This window comes from Rhinolophus sinicus, chromosome 3, assembly GCF_057876585.1.
Source record: "Rhinolophus sinicus isolate RSI-liver-muscle chromosome 3, RSI-T2T, whole genome shotgun sequence".
In the NCBI taxonomy this organism is placed as follows: domain Eukaryota; kingdom Metazoa; phylum Chordata; class Mammalia; order Chiroptera; family Rhinolophidae; genus Rhinolophus; species Rhinolophus sinicus.
In genome coordinates, this window is record NC_142503.1 from 38,121,071 (window position 1) to 38,138,918 (window position 17,848).

A 17,848-nucleotide genomic window follows, 5' to 3' on the forward strand; every position below is an offset into this window, starting at 1 on the left:
ACTTTAAGACCCTCATTTCACTTCAAGGCGCCATTAACCCAAATCTACTAGGTCCTTAAATTCTGCTCAATCCCAACCATGTTTCACCTTGTGAGACCAGGCTCTGAAACCTTACCAATATCTTTTCTTTACTTCCTCCTTCTGCAATGTTTCTAAGTTTAAAAGAGGTAGGTTCCTTTATTTCAGTGAAACTAATACTTAGTTTTGCTTGGTCAACAGGTTCTGCTGGTTATCTTTTGGGGGTCTGCTATGAACAGAGTCATGGTTACCCAAAATGATTAGGAGAACTCTGAACGGTTCAAGTATCTCCCCCTCCCTCATATTTGCCAAACTTTCTATTGAATTATATGGGAGAAACAATATACCATGAAATTTATTTTTATCTATTCATAAATATGCTCTTAGCTCCTAAAACGGTGTTTGTCATATACTAAACACTCAGTAGATATTTGGATACATATTCTCATTAATAGAAATCAAGATGAGAGGGAAAAAATAACCACAATCCTGTTATTCAGAAAATATATAGTTATTTACATATTTCTTTCCAGTTCTTAACCACATGTAGGCATATATTTTACAGTGCTGTAACTTGAACATGGATATATGCATATATTTTGCTTTCCTTCCCAAGTACTTCTGTTTTATCATACAGTTATTATAATGATCATCTTAATGACTAGATAATGGTCCATGAATGTAAGTTTTCATTATCATTCATTCGCTGTTTACCAACTGAAGACGACGTCTTTCACTTACAGGGCAGTTTCATAGAAACAGTCGATAAACCTAAAATCATTGGCCCTCATCTCAGTTTTTTCAGTGGATATTGAACAAAACATATCAGATGTTATAAATCAGAATAAGAAGATATGGATTCTGGTCTTTATTTTTTGTAGTAATGCTTTGAAGATCCATTAATCTTTACATTTTTTCTTAAAACAAATGAAGTCCTCTCTGTTTGGGTCTCTGTGGAGTATAATTAATATCCTTTGCAAAGGTATTTTGTAAATATGACATACTCCACTGTCGCTTAATTCTAGTCACAAATAATATTTCAAATAGTGAGGAGTAAAACAAAATAATTTTTTAAATGACCTTCATAAAGTCACAGAACAGAACAGAATTAAAATATTGCATCATATCAAGATTTTTAGTCCAAGCTCTCAACCATGCAACTCTATCAAATAGTTTTAAATTAAAATTAGCAGAAGGACAGTATGCTGTAACACAAAGTCTGCAAATAATATGTTATATATAAGGTAAGGGGAAAACCATATGCGCAATGTCTTTCTGTTACTTCACTAGGGTCACATTAGTCGCCCAATTCACTGAAGAAAGTTTTCTACAAATACTATTTGTCTGCATAGAATTTAATTTAATTCTAGATTTTATAGTTACAATTGGCAGTATAATGAAATGGATTAATGTCTGAATCCCAGAAATACTATCTAAGGATATTTAAGAAAGCAGTATTGTTTAAGGGAATGATCATTTCTAATGAAGCAAATTCTTAAAAGAAAAACAGAAATGCTAATTCAAAACACCTAAGTTATTGTAATTGGCAAAATAATTAGAGTTAAATACAAAAAAAAAGTTCAAAATAAAATGAAACTCCGATGGAAAAGATAACGCATATTATAAAAAGTCAGATCCTCATCCATATTCCACAGCCAGCAATAAATCTAGGACACAGCTGAGTAACTTGAAAGATGAAACATTCCCCAAACACCAGAAGCTGGTGCTGCTTCCAATAGATGATAAAAATATTAGGAACCAAGGAATATCATTGTGGACCTACTTACTGGACCTGGACAACCCCCATGGCCTTTCTAAAAGACCAACTAACTAGGCTCCACTTCCTTCTCTCTGAGAGAACAGCTAGACCAATTGTTAAAAATGTTTTAGAATTCAGCTATAATAATTTTATCTCAGAGTACCCCCTGAGACAGATTATTACTCTTCTCTGGTTTCTTTCAGTTCCTTATCTCCATATCGCAGTATGATTTCTCTCTCCTGTCGAAATCCCCCTCTCACCCCACCCCACCCCACATTTTCAGTTAGGCCTTCTGGAACCCTGGTTCCATGGTAAGCAGATTTGCATACATCCTCAGCCTGAGCACTGAACAGTCACCCCACATCCTGCCTTCTTTCAAACTTGGCTCTCTGCTGTGAAGGGCACTTCCCTGCAGTACACTGGAGGGGAGGCTGCTCTCCTTCTCATTGCCCTGTGCCTCTTCCAGAGGCGGGGTTGGGGCTCCCCTGGCTCTCACATTACCAGGCTGGTCACTACTCCTCCACTCTCTTGTAAAACCTTTCCTTTGACATCCACGCCAATCAACGCTACTTCTTCACTGACTTCTGCCCGTCACCCTGGTCACGACACCCCATTTATTGATAGCTGCCCACCTTGTTAGCACCTTGACATGTTGCGTCCTGCTGCTCTCCAGAGTGGCTTCAGTATTAATGGGTAGGAGTCACCTCATGGCCACATCTCTCAATTCCTCGACTACTTCTTTTCCATGGCAGTCACCTTCTTCCCTGGCACCCCCCTACATCTGGAAAACACCTTAAATGACTTCTAACAATTAACTCTTAAGGTTAAAACACCCTATCCTCCAAATATAACCTTCTATATTTCCAGCTTGTTCAGTTATCCTAGTTTCTGCTCTTTGGCATCACGGAGGCTTCTAAGACCTTGAACACTTTCTACGTCTGTACCTTCTTATATTCACTCATTTCCATACACAACCTAGTTGCCACAATTCATCACTTCTTTCTTCATACTGCAAATACCCTCAAATCCCTTTCCCTATGTTTCTTACATTGTATCCCCACTTTCCAATTTGGGATCAATTGAACTGTTTACCTTCTTGGTCCTGGTACCTTGGCTGATTACACTACCGGAGAATATTCCCAAACCTCGCATATTGGTTACACAAAAACTTAATGGTAATAATTATTAACTCTACCTTCAATATGACCTATTGGTCTACCCATGCGTTTGGAATGCAGACATCCTGTTTTCTCTTGTCCCTGGACTTTCTCCCTATTTTCTCCGCTAGGTATCAACTTTTAAATCTCAGCTGAGGTGTCAATGCCTCATAAGCCTATGTTAGTTTGTTTCCTTGTGATATATCCCACATTAGTCCACGTGTTCTCAGCCATATTTGCACTTCATATCTAATAAACAGGATTGTAGTTGCCTGTTTTTTGTTTGTGTGCCTTACTAGAGTCTAAACTCTATGAAGGAAGAGACTATATTGGTTTTGTGGAAACTTTCATCTCAGCTCATAACTCAGTATATAGCAAATACAAGACACTGTTTGTTGGATTATTGTATTTTTTTTTAATTTACAAGATTTAACTAGATTCTGTAACATGGGTGGAGATATACAGTTTTATGAAATAAACTTAATCTGAATTAAATAATAGTGGAGAAATAAGAAAGCCAACGTCACGTGTTAACTGGGGCACAGAACAGTTAGTGAAGGAGTAAAGAGGGAGAACACTCTAAAATATATGACTGAAAAACAGGAAAGCTCCAAAAACTGAATTTTGAAGTATAATAGCTATATATTCTAAAGTTTATATTCTAAATCTTATTTGTATATTGTAAATTATATATTTTAAATTATTTATGTATACTAAAGTTTTGAATTTCTACACATAGCTTCCATATAACAGTGTGTGTGTGTGTGTGTGTGTGTGTGTGTGTGTGTGTTATGGCATTTAGAAGTAATCATAAGTCTTTAGGAATTGTATTGGAATAAAAGTCAGAACACCCTGAGATAAAGCCCATTTGGAGATGTGGACAAATATCTCACCTTTCCCAGGCTCAGTGTCACCAACCTTAGTGTAAATGATGCTAATCCATCAAATAAAATCAATCCAGATGTTTTAAATAAATGACATAAAACACCTTAACTACATGGCATACTATTTTGATTGAATTCCACAAATTTGGAATAGGTCTAAAAATGTCTGGTTCCATCTAATTCCTTTTAAGTGGATAGAAGATTCTCAACTCATGAGATAAATAGGTATGATAAATGATTCCTAAACTGTAGAAAGAATTCTAACCAACTAGCCAGGATTTTCAGCAAAACCACACACACACATACACACACACACACACACACACACACACACACACACACACAAGTGAGTTTAATTTAGGAGGGCATATATTTTTCCTACAGCTCCTTTCCTATATACAGTTTTATTTTAAAGCAATCTCTTTCCCATTTTGTAGTGCTCGTTTGTAGGAGAAAAAAGTTTTGATAACTTTATCCTTTCCTGAATTTCAGCTTAACACATTTCTCTTGTTTCAGATTTTTCAAAGTGATACACTTTGCTCAATATTAAGTTTGAATCAGTATATACATTTATGCAGCACATAATAATTAAAGACCATACAGTCAGAGTGTTTTCACCTACTATTTTCATAAATACAATATTGCAAGATAGAAGAACATAATTTTTAAAGAATTGCAAATGTTTCTTAAACACTTCAGTGATAAATAATTATTTGTCATATAAGGATGGTCTAATAACCATCCTTTGTGTGATAAGAAATAAAAAGCTATATCCGAGAAGCTGAAAAATTATGATTCCCAGATGGAAATAATTAAAATGCTTTTTTCAGCTCTGCATTCTGCCATAGTATTGTTTCTCAATCACTTTTCAAAGAAAAATAAATGTTTCACTAGGCTCATTTTTAGAAAATATGGGATCCCCAACCAATCTATACTATCAGACAAGTAAATTGGTGTGAGAAAGGTTTAGAAACAGGGACCAGATGCTCAGATGTGGTAAATGAGTCCATTAACACTCTCTTTAGTATATTTAAGAATATGGGTGCCTAGTGAGATAGAAACCTTTGGTTACAAAAGTAAACCCTCCCCTTGAACATTACTTTACTGACATATAGATAGTGAAATATCGTGGTGTAGTATCAGTCTATCTGGGCCATCTTTAATTAGGGGGCCAGAAAGCACTACTAGAATGAAGACACTACAGCAGTCTGAAAAAGAAATTGGAGTTTAATAATAATCCTATTCTTCTGTAAATTTAGGGAATGACATGTAAAATATTCAGAGATTCTATGATTTGTGAGGGAAAACAGCATTATTTATGTGTTTATTTTAGATTAGACTCAAGAAGGGCTAGTGATTCTAGAAATAAGATGTCATTTGTTAAGATATTATATAGTAAGGATAAAGTGTTCCATCACTATTGGAGTCTAATTTTAATCTCAAAAGTCATAAATTTTAAAACAAAAAAAAAATAAAAACTAGATTTAAGGAAATCAGAGTAAATGCGTCAGAAACAAAAGTTTTGTGATGTTTTGTGGATATACTGAGAAGTTTCAACAAACACTATGTCAATACATTGCATTTAAATAAGTAAAAGACAAAAGAATCCACTTTCTTTTACATCGTACGTAATTTCAAGATTATTGGATGTATTACTTCCAGATTTCTTCACAGTGATTATTTTAAAAACCAAATCCAGCTCAAGAATGCTATATTTCGAAGGAATCTTTCACAATCACAATTATGTATGTCCATGTTCATTTTTGGAGAGCTTTGCCTAGTTGGGTTATAGATCTTCCCTATAATTTTCAATAGAAACTTATCACAAATTTCTCGAAACTTGAGCACATATTGAATATGAAGGTGCAAGTCTTGTGGATACATCATGAAATACAACCCTTTAGCTTCATAAATCCTTACATCCAAAATATTTCAATCATGAAATATCTGAATACTGTTAATATTTTAAGTTAAAAAGACCAAATTTGAAAGATCAGATATGTCTGCTCTAATGAAGCTTCTGTTTTTCTGCCTTTTATTTTCTGTTTGGATTTTGACTCTGTAACAAAATGTAGAAAATTACCTTTTTTATGTTCACTCTAATGTACTGTATATACTCAAGAAACCTAGATGATGGTGGCTGGTTGATCAGAGAACCCAATGTCTAACTGGCATCTGAGACCAGCTCTTCTATGAATGGCACATAACTCAAGGAAATATTTCTGGAATATCCTTGTAAAATGACGCCTTATTTGACTAAAGTAATACTTCCCCCTATGTTCAGGAGTTTACTTTCTTTTATTCCCAAGAGTGACCATCTCTTCTTCTAAATTCCTTACATTTTCTTTTTTATATACGACATAGTAATAGAAATGCACAGTGTACTTCTTCAGACTGGTAATAGGACACTAGTGATGAAAAAGTGTTTGGAATAGTCTCCAATCACACAGATCCCTGAATAAACATCCATTCAAAGGTGTGTCATCATGTCACCAGGGGACGACTTGCTCCTTGGCTGTCATTTTAATAGCTGATGCAACAGTGAAACACAGCTACAGAGAGTTAGTACTACCCTCCTTTTACCCTCCCTCTGCTCCCACAACTTCCTACATGTGTGCAGTGAGTGATTTCCACATGTGTGGATGCTCAACCCTCCTCTGGGGGTACATGGACCACCCAGAGAAAGTAAGCCAGGTTCAGAGTTGGGACAAAAAGGAGCTCCTAATGCCTCCTGAGGGTTCTGACCAGGGAACTAGATGGAAGTCAAGAAAGGTTGTTACAGAAGTGAAGCAAGAAGAAGTAAGGAGTAAAGAAGACCTCCATTTTCATTCCAAACATAATTGAACAGCACTACAAAGCAGGGCATGTTTGTGAACAGATGCCAAAGAGAGATAGAAACTTCTTAACACAAATATGACAAATCCGTAATAATCTTAGCTTTCTGAACCAGGAACAAAACTCTGGTCATTCCTAAATCTGCCAGAATATACATCTCTACACTCAAGAGTTATTAGTAGAGGATCTTTGAAAATGATTTCCAACTAATAAGTTCAAAGAAAAACCAACAAAAAACATGATTTGTTGCAATATTTTCCCTAATAAGTGTAGCATAGCAGTAGTTGCGGTTGTCATATGTTAAGTACCTACCGGTAAGATACACCCAAAACACGACAAAGCATTTTATCTTCCTAACAAATCCGTTATAATCGCATTATTCCTATTTTTGCCCTGGGGAAATTAGAAAGTCTGAGTGGTCAAGGAACTTTCCCAAGGTCGTATAGCTAGTAAGAGGCAATACTCAAATTGAGACAATAAACATTCAGTCTCCACGTATGTTGACAATGGGTCCTATAGGTATACTGAACTTTAATAATGGGGAGCTGGGCTGTAGACAACCTGAGGAAAAACAGTTTACATTTCCCACTTGCTCTTTCTGATAGCTGTGAAGGAATCTGGGGTTCTCAGTTACAATCTGAAATGGCTACAGAATGTAACCTCTAAGTTTACCTTTACATCCTTTCCAAAGCTTAGACAGTCCAGCAAATTATACTCCTTAATTTTCTGTTTCTCAAATACTCAATTCCCAAATAATTTTTGCTTCCTAAAATAATGACAGTCCTTTTAATACATCCTTAGTCTTTGTTTCATGTTGCCTTCTAGTTCTCCTGGCTGCATTCTAGTATAGACAAGTGACTCTTTTTCATCTCTCTAAAACACAAACTCTTTCCTCCAAAACATTAAATGAATTTGTAAATGGTAAACATAATTATGCTGACCCTTGATTCTTAGATTTTTGATTAAGAAGTAAACAAACTTTGAGCCAACAGAAATACAATCATACAGACAATTCTCAACCTCTAAGTTCTTTGGCACTTGGATACTATTTATTTTCTTTTAGCAATACATTTAAATTTAATTTAAAAATATTATTTTTATGTGAGCTTTATAATTACACATGTTGCCCAACTATGTAGAGATATATTAAATATAGTACAGAATTTTCTTTTCAAGTCATGATATAAAAACAGCTTAGAATGAGAAATCATGGTTAGCCGCCACATTTTTTTAAGATATCAAAGTTATTGAATACATCATAGGCTTAAATTAGTATATATTTTTATGTTGATTATAATTATAATTTCTTCTTCTTCAAATGTAGAGAAAGCGAGATAATGATTCTAAGATAAATCTGCTGTGCACAAGAGTGAACTTAAGGCCTGAGACTATTACCTTTAGAAAAACCTACTTGAAAGGCTGGCCCTTAGCTGGCATCTGGGAACTTGGACTTCAGGAGAGTTGCCACCATTTTCTAAAAGGTCAGTGGCTCACTGTGCCTAAACTGTTTGTGCAAGAAATATGGGTTAGGCTGAACAACTTCTTTCCTTCTGGGAATCTGGAATTTAGGTCCCTGCTCGGCAGAGGGTACCTAAGCAAACAGCCACCAAAACTATTCTGGGCACTGAATCCATCTTTCCGTTGTTTTGTTGTTGTTGTTGTTGTTTTTTATTGTATTTCATTGTGTCAAGAATATTTAATGTGAGATCTACTCTCTAGACGAATTGTGAAGTGCACAGAACAGTATTGCTAACTGTAGGCACAATGCTGTACAACCCATCTCTAGAACTTACTCATCTTGCATAATTGAAACTATATACCCGTTGAATAGCAAATCCCCGTTTCCCTTACCCTCAGCCCCTGGTAACCACCATTCTACTCTCTGTTTCTATGAGTCTGACTATTATAATAGATACCTCATAAAAACAGTGAGTCTTGAATAGGCTTCCTTGGCAGAAGGCTTCCATGTAGAATAGACTTCACATGTGTCGTCACAACTCATTACTGGAAGAACTAAGTGCATCCTTTCTGACCCCACTGGGAGACACAAACTTTAGAAGCCTGTGTCTGATTTCCTCAAGATTTTTCCCCATGCGCCTTTCTCTTTCCTGGTTTTGCTTTGTATGCTTTTGTTATAATAAATCCCAGCCATAAATACGATTACTTGCTGAGTCCTGGGAGTTCTCCTAGCAAATCATTGAGCGTAGGAGTGGTCTTGGTGATCCTGACACACCTGGTATCTGTGATTCCTGCCCTCTAACAGAACGATAGTAGTATTGATCCCAAAGAAGGGAGAAACAGGGTTTTCGAGACAGTATATTTCAAAGAATGTTCAGGTCAAGTGCCATAAAAAATTCCCACCTGCTTTAGTGTGTCTGATCAATAGGTACATGTTCTTTAAATTCATGGTTTATCAAAAAAAAAAAAAAATGTTTTTCCTCTTTCTATTGCTTCAAAGTAAGAATTTGTCGTCTTTTATTTACATAGTTATAATTTCCTCATACCTTTTAATAACATAGTTCTTGTGAACTGCTCTGTAACAATTCAAACAGCTAAATTCAACATCTCAGAGGACAGTTACTGGCCAAATATTTTCCGATAACAACTTTCCTAAAAACTTTTAGGGAAATCCAAAGGTACCTTCTCTAGACACACTGTGAATTCAGCAGAGGATAAATTTAAAGCATAATAAATTACTTTGTTCTTATACTCATAGCAAATGCTTAAGTCTGTTTAGATATGGACCACTGGCTTTCCTCCTCTCTCTTTTCTATCAAAGCTTCTTAAAAATGCAGCTGGCCAAAAGAATAGCAGATGTACCCATTCTCCTCACTTTCTTTCACAATTTTTTTTTTACCTGGTGACATTGCTATTAAAGAGTAAAGACTGCATTGGTAAACAGGACAAATAGAATTAAAACGCAGATACTCTGCAAAGTAGGAAATGCAATGGTTAATTAAGAAGACACGACTGTGCGTGATTCTTCTGTATGCACTAATGCTAAATAAAACCACTCATGCTGGAAATTGAAACAGTAAGCAATACCTCAAAGTGTCAAAGGCCAAATTCCTAGGTTCATGGATCTAACTGCATATTTCCTTTGATTCTAATTACAGTAGAATCTATTCTTGATTCCAAATTTGTTTTGCATCCATGAACATTGCCTATTATTTCCAGATATGTAAGTCTACATAGTAATTTGTCCATTACTTCTTATTTGTTAAGAATTTATCTATTAAATTTCATATCACCAAAATTAATTTTACAAGTTCAAGTCCCCTTTCTCAGATGCTTATTATCGTTCACTAATAGTTTTTCAACTCCTCCTTGTAAAACATTTTGACCAAAATGTCTCCTCCTACAGCAATAGCGATGTTACCTGAGAAAAATCACCCTTCTTTCTTTTGACTCTAGAAATGCCATTTTCCTTGCACTCAAATCAAGCAATGAGCCACGAACTCTCAAAACACCACAGAAAGTAATCACCATCCAAAATATAAAATGGGGAAATATCGCCCAAGGGCACTCACCCACTGGAGTCTGCAGAAGTGATAGCAATCAGTGGCAGAATCTTCAGGGGGAGGCTGGTGGGTCTTTGAACATTCTCTGATTCACTTTTCAAGTCAGCTTGTTCCAACTGTCTGAAGGCTAGAGGGGGGAGCTGAACATTGCGGCACGAAAGTCTCCGTACAAGATAGGGTTCCATGCCTCGAAAAGGGTCTTCCTCTTCATTACTGGAATGCAGTGTTTCCTCAGAGGCCTAAAACAAAAGTTCAAAAAAGAACACGTAATCAACACAAGTTTTGCTATTTATCATTACATGATGGCTTTATACTTTTGGAGAAAGAAATTATGGGAAACTTATACATGAAACATGCTAACAAGAAAGTGATGACATTAACAGAACGATATTTGGTGAACAGAAAATAGAACTAATAACTTAAAGCTAGATTTATTTTTAAAAATAGTAAATTTGTCCACCAGTATATTTAGAATGGCTCAGTTATTACAGTTAACTGTCATTTTCAGTAATCTTAGAATTTCTGAGATTTGTGTATGAATTCTACAAATCAAGGATAAATCAAAATATTTTTCTAGTCTCTATGAAATGAACTGCAGAAAATTCATATATATCTTGACATATGACATACCCACACATACATGCCTATGAAGGAAGAAAATGAGTCCTATTTTTTCTTCAGACTATATTAGTTAACATATATTTTCATATGTCACATGTTACTTGATTATTCTTCGCAAAGGTTTACAATAAGAAATGGTGAGGGGAATTTGAAAAAAGAAAGAAAATGAGGACCCCGTAGAATATTTAAATCACAGCTAAATTTCACAAATTTGATTTATATTATCCACATGCAAAGGCAAATAGAGTCTAGAATAGAATATAAATTTTAATATTTTGATTCTAATTGAAAAAATATACTGCTACATGAGCAATAATTATTTCCAAGTGGTTGGAAAGTCTATTCTAGCAACATTTATTGTATCTATGTACTCAAAGTGATAGAGTCACCAAATGTTATCACATAACATGCTGGGTTTTCAAATCCTTGCATTAACACTTTGCTAGCTGTGTTCTTAGAGTGCTTCTTAATCACCCTAAGCTTTCTGGTTCTTTATTATAAAAATGGGAATAATATTTACCCACAAGAATGAAATGAGATCATGCATGTAATGTGCATAGCTCATTGCCTGCAGTGTGATAAACAATCACAAATATCAATTTCCTTTCCTCCTGAGTTTTGTAGGTGAAGAAACTGGCCTAGGGATAAAAAGTAGTTTTCCTAAAATTAGTTCGTTGGTTATAAGTTAAAAGTGCACTGACTCTGGAGAATCCAGACCTACTTTGGAATCTTTGATACACTCCTTATTATGCTGTCTTTGGGTAAGTACGTAACTTAGGCTCACTGAAGTTGGTCCTACATTTGAATATTAAGTATAATAATATTAATTTCTCAGGTTCATTGTCTGGAGCAGAGATGTGAAATATTTAAAGCACCAATATTTGGCACAGAATTTGCACTCAACAAACTACTAGTTATTATTATTATAATCCAGGTTAATTCCTATACATATAACTATGTATGCTGCCTTTGATATTTCATTGATCCATATTGCTTTACAAATAGAAAATTTTTCTTTTCCTGATTTATATATCTTGAAAAATATGACAGTCTATGCAGTGGTGGATTCTAGTCAGCCTTGGGTTTTATTGTCTAATATTATGAGTACATAGGATAAAAGGAGGGCTCCCAGAAGGTAAAGTACAAGTCACAGCTAAAAACAAAGATAATTTCAAATCCTAAACATGAAGGTTTAGATTCTGAGAATCTGTGCTTTGAGGAAACTACTTGCTTTGTAAAACAGCATTATTAATGATAGTAATAATAATGGCTTAAACAGGGAGAAAATCCTGCCATTTGTGACAATATGGATGAAACTTTGAGGGCATTCTGCTAAATGAAATAAGGCAAGTAGAGAAAAACAAATACTTTGTGATCTCACTTATATGTGGAATTAAAATAAAAAATAAATTAATAAAAACAACCATAAAAAAAGAGATCAAATTTGCAGTTACTAGAAGCAGGAAGGGGGGTGGGGTGGAGGAATAGGATGAAGGTGGTCAAAAGTACAAACTTCCAATTATAAGACAGATAAGCACTAGAGATGTAATATACAACATTATGGCTATAATTAACATTGCTATATGGTATATATGAAAGTTGTTAAGAGAGTAAATCCTAAGAGTTCTTATCATAAGCCAAAACATTTTATTTTCTTTTTCTTTTTTTGTCATATCTATATAAGATGATAGTGGTAATTATTTCGTGATATTTGTAAGTCGAATCATTATGCTGACATATTAGGTTGGTGCAAAAGCAACTGCAGTTTAAAAGGTTAAACTGCAAAAACCACAATTACTTTTGCACCAACCTAATACCTTAAATATGCACTGTTTTATGTCAATTATGTCTCAATAAAACTGGAAAGAATTAAATAATAATGGATAATTTTATTGAATCCTTATCAAATGGTGCTGTGCCTTACATATACCATCTCATTTAAATTTGACTGAAATCCTCTGAGTTAGGTCCTATGCCTTTTCTCATTTTACACATAAAGAAACAGAGACCTATAAAATTGCCTGCCTCGGTTACACAGCCACGTGGTGAGTAGTGTGACCAACTGTTCCAATGTGCCTGGGACTTCCTGATCTTAGCACTGAAAGTCCCACGTCCAGGGAAACACCCTAGTCCCAAGCAAACTAGGATGGTTGATAACCCAACAAGTTGAGATCCAAACCCAAATCTCTTTTAGTTAAAGCTGGAACTAATAACAACTCTGTTGTGCTATCTTTAACAAATAGGGTCACTGGCAAGGTGTGTATTGCTAGGAAAGAACAGAACACACACTAATTGACCATAATTAAATAAGCTTCACATTTTCATTAAAAAAAAAATAGCATATCTGGGATCAGGCAGCCCTACATAAACATTGGAAATTAATTATAGTCCTTGTTAATTGACTCAGGGCATAGAGATTCTAGGCTCGACTCTGCCACTAATTACTTCTGCGGTGTTAAGAAATCATTTAACCTTTCTGGGCTTTAATTTCCTTAGACATAAAATCAAGAGGTTGTACAAAATGAACTTAAGACCACTTGCAGTTTTAAAATACTCTGATTTTTATAACAGTCAATGGAAAAATTAATATTTAGTAAGCTAGCAAATATAGAAAATAAAGAGAAAATATGCACATGTAACATTCTTAGCTTTTATTTTATTTTTTACAGGTTAATAAATTCTTTTTTTTATTAGTTTTAGGTGTACAAAACAATGTAATAGTTAGACATTTACACCACTCACAAAGTGGTAGGCCCCTTCCCCCAATCTACTAACCCTCTGACATCGTATTTAGCTGTTACAATTCCATTGACTCTATTCCCTATGCTGCACTCCACATCCTGTGACTATATAAATTAAATTACAGTTGACATTCAGTATTATTCAGCTTCAGCTTCAGGTGTACAGTGCGGTGATCAGGCATCCACACTGTTCCTGAAGTGTTCTCCCTAATAAGACATGTGCCCATCTGACACCCTACAAAATCTTTACAATATTATTGATTATATTCCCCAAACTGTCTTTCATATCCCCGTGGCAATGACTGAGAAAATGATCCTCTGGGTGTACATGATGGTCTGTGTGTTCATCTAAGGACAGAACTGCATACTGCCCCACATTCTTGGATTGCTAACAGGCCAAAATTGGCCTCACATATTTTTCAAGAGAAGTTAATGATTTAAGTGTGCAGATATCCTTCTGCAGGATAAACATGGAAAAGAAGAAAAAAGGATGGGTCTGGCAGAACTCAACACTGAATGTAGCTAACCCAAGTTACCATCTTTCAATAAGTTCTTAGCTGCCCACTCCGGCAATAGTATGGCAACTGCAGAAATGCTTTATATAACCCAGGTTCTCTAATGAAAGACGTAATGTTTGTGACATTCACATTTAGATAAAACCATCTCAAGAGATAACTTCTTTTGAGAGAACACCTCTATTAAAAATACAATGTACTGTTTTTATCTTGATAATAGAAATGATGAAGCAGTAGATGTCTGTATCCTAACATTTCCATTCAAAAACAGGATAACAAGGGGCTTTTTTAAAATTCCAGATCAATGTGTATCGGTTTTATTTAGAAAATAAAGAGAATAACTTTTTCAGTAGAAGACAGGAGGTTAAATGGCCTTGTTTTGAGAACAAATGTAAAACTGATCACCAGGGCAATATATATCTTATGTAATCACTGGGGGGGGAAGGGGCATTTCTGCAAGAGATTGAGGAAAAACATATTATTTATAATACAGCTAAGCCATTATTTCTCAAACTGTAGTGCTCAAAACCCTAGCATGAGAATCATAGAAGGTGCTGGCTAAAATTCAGACTCCCAGGCCCTATCCAAGATCTGTATAATCAGAATGTCTATTATTAGGTCTTGGAAGTCTGTGTAAGTCCCCAGGATGGTTCTCATGCCTTCTAAAATTTGGGAACTAATGATTTTGATATTTTAGACATAGTCCAATAAGACTGCTTGGCAAAGATCCAATCACAAAGACGTTCACTGCAACTTATTTACAATAACAAATAACTGGACATAACCTAATTGTTGTACTGAGGGATTGGCTTAATGAATTTTGATGCATCATATTATGAAATACTACGAGGTTGTTAAAATAAGGCAGAAGAATATGGGATTATGTTCATGATATGACACTGAGTGGGAAAAACAGATTATAAAGTGATCTCATTTTTTTAAAACAACAAACAAAAGCACTAATACATATATTTATAGAAAAATTCAGGAAGGATATATCCAGGTCTCTAATATGATTTTCTGATGGTGTTGGTGATGATTTTTATTTTGTTTATTATTAGTTTCTATATTCTCCATTAAAAATGTATTATTTAGATTAAAAAGCAAAATAAAAATCACAATAATAAAATCGAACAACATTCACCTTTATGGGACTCAGAAATATCTCTAATTCAGCTTCAAGAAAGCAATATCAAAAGAGAAAATAAATATTTGAAAGAATTTAATGCAAACCTGTTAACTTGTAATAAAATGAAATTCCTTTGTTAATTAACCAACTTATTTGGAACAGTTGACCAATAAATAACTTTAATGTAACTCTTTTCACTGTTAGGACAAATACTTCTCTAAAAGATATACCTAAAGAAAGCAATTCCACCATAATGGACAGTTAAAATGAATAAGCATTAAATATGTTATTATTATCATTATTATTATTTTCTTCAGTTTCTATAAAAGGTATTTAATTAATTTATTTGTTCTCTTTTTATTCTCCCAAAGTAGTTAGCAAACCACATAACAAGGTCTTTAGTGCAGGGACATACACATAACTGGTGTTAAATAAATTGTGGTGGTTGCTGATTATCTCAGGGTTTTTTTTTATCTTTTTTAATTAACATTTATTGGGGTGACAAGGGTTAGTAAAGTTACATAGATTTCAGGTATACAATTCTGTAATACATCATCTATATATCACATTGTGTGTTCACCATCCAGAGTCAGTTCTCCTTCCTTCACCATATATTTGATCCCTTTTATCATCACAGTTTTTGTATTTGTTTCATATGTGTATATAACAATACAATTTTCTGTAGAGACATTGTCTTAAAATGTATATACATTGGCATTATAGGAGAGAATATTTCTTTCTAGGCATACAGCTAGACAACATTTCCAGACTCATTTGCAGGTAGATGTGGACATATCAATGGTGTTACGTTATATGCAATGGATTATAAACAGGAAATGTGAGCTATTTTCACACTTGGACCATAAAAACTGTGAGTACAGCTCTCAGTTCTCTCCCCCTCTGTAGCCCCTTGCCATATATTGGAGATAGTGGAGAAAAACGATGGAAGAAGTTATGGTTTCTAAATAATTGTTTAGAGGACAGCCACTTGCCAGTCAAGAACACTTAATTTAGGCTACATGAACCACAAGTAATTTCCCACTGTAATAAGTCACTAAAATTTGCGGTTTCCTTGTTACAACTAGTGTTATATATAATCACATCCCTATTCTTTGAGTTCGTATGAATTAGACACTGCCTTTCCCTTAAATACTTACAGTCCTTTTGGGGAGAAAGATTATCACCAGTGTGTGATAAAAGCTATAACAGAGGACTTAGGGCTATTTAGGAGTACATACGTGTAGGTAGGGGTGCTAGCCAGAAGTGACATCTACAAAGAAAGAAAACTTGGACTGTCTCAGGCACACTAAGATATATGAATACCTCATAAATCAGGCATTTCTTTTTGTTTCCTGTCTTCTTCTCCAATAAATCCTGTTTAGACTCATCACTGAGTCCTCTATTAATTGACTCTTAAATATAGGCATTAAGATGATACCCTTCAACCATTTCTCTTCTCTTCATATACATTGTTGATTCAAAACCTCTGGAGCATCTAGAACTGAAACTCCCCATACGTGGAGAGCAAGGAAGAAAGAGGCAAGCTCCAGACGGGTAGGTGGCAGGTTTAATAAGCAAGGAAACTTACATACGAGGCTTGTTTTGGGCAACCGCAAGATGAGTAGATCTCTGAACCTTCCCACCAGAATCTTAAAAGTTTATATAGAGGCCTTAACTGGGTTCAGACACATATATTGTCCTGATGGTCTCAACAACACATTGCTCTCTCAGAGGTGCATCCTTACAAATGGCTCCCTCTGTGGGAACAGTGTGCAGAACATATATTCCAAGGACAGGAGAGGGCGTGAGGGGCCTCCAAAGGCCCAGGTCTAACTTTAGGGTCAACTGGTGGTCATGTTCTCTTGATGACCTCCTCCAATATACACTCATGTTAAAAATATTATCTAAGACAATGAAAACAAATAACTTCTGCCTTTTTATGTGTGACCCCGATGTAGCCTTCAGCCTGTCCATTATAGTGAAATGATTTGTTTATATATGTCTATTCTCTCTGTTATCTTGAACACATTTGAAAGCATGGGAGTGTGCCATGACAATTTTTGTACCTCCAGTTCTCAGCCAGTGCCTGGGGCAAAATGTGCTAAGTAAACTTTACTGAAGAAATGAATGAAGAAAATAAATGACTCTATTTCTTCAACTGTAAGAAGTTGGGAAATGATATTAGATATAGGTATTACTAGCAATGTTCTGTTTGTAAATATTAATATTAGTTAGGTAGAGGCTACAGCACATAACAAGAAATTTATTTTAAAATCTGAAGACTTCAGCCACTCAGATTGCTTTGGTCTATTCCCATGTTTAAAACTTCTTTGAAATATGTAGACATTATAATAAATATTTTCACCTAATTTTTCTTAATAAGAATGAAAGATTTCGGGCACTCAATACTTCCAGAGTAGGCTATGCAGAGCATTGTAGAAATTAGCATGTTAAATAGTTGTATAGGTTTTCAGGAAGAGGTCAGGTTAAGTTGAGGATAGGTTTTTATCACTCTCAACGTTGCATTCCTTTTTCCTGTCTACTAGTTTTCTGCAAAATTATCTTCTGAAAAAGTAAAACTTCCCTTTTCCTGAATTTGTAGTATAAACAAGACAATTTTTGAACTCTGAACCAACTCTTTAAGGACAAGGATACAATTTAATAGGTT

At 34.9% G+C, this 17,848-nt stretch overlaps 1 protein-coding gene across 3 annotated transcripts in view; it reads right to left on the reverse strand.

The window, feature by feature from the left end:
• Positions 1–17,848, reverse strand: part of PDE4D (phosphodiesterase 4D) — a 1,272,577-nt gene that overhangs the window by 849,153 nt on the left and 405,576 nt on the right. For all 3 annotated transcript variants that reach the window (XM_019743390.3, XM_074328918.2, XM_019743396.3), the window contains one exon: positions 10,184–10,413. In XM_019743390.3, the coding sequence (XP_019598949.2) occupies positions 10,184–10,413 (230 nt within the window). The remainder of the gene's footprint in view (positions 1–10,183; positions 10,414–17,848) is intronic.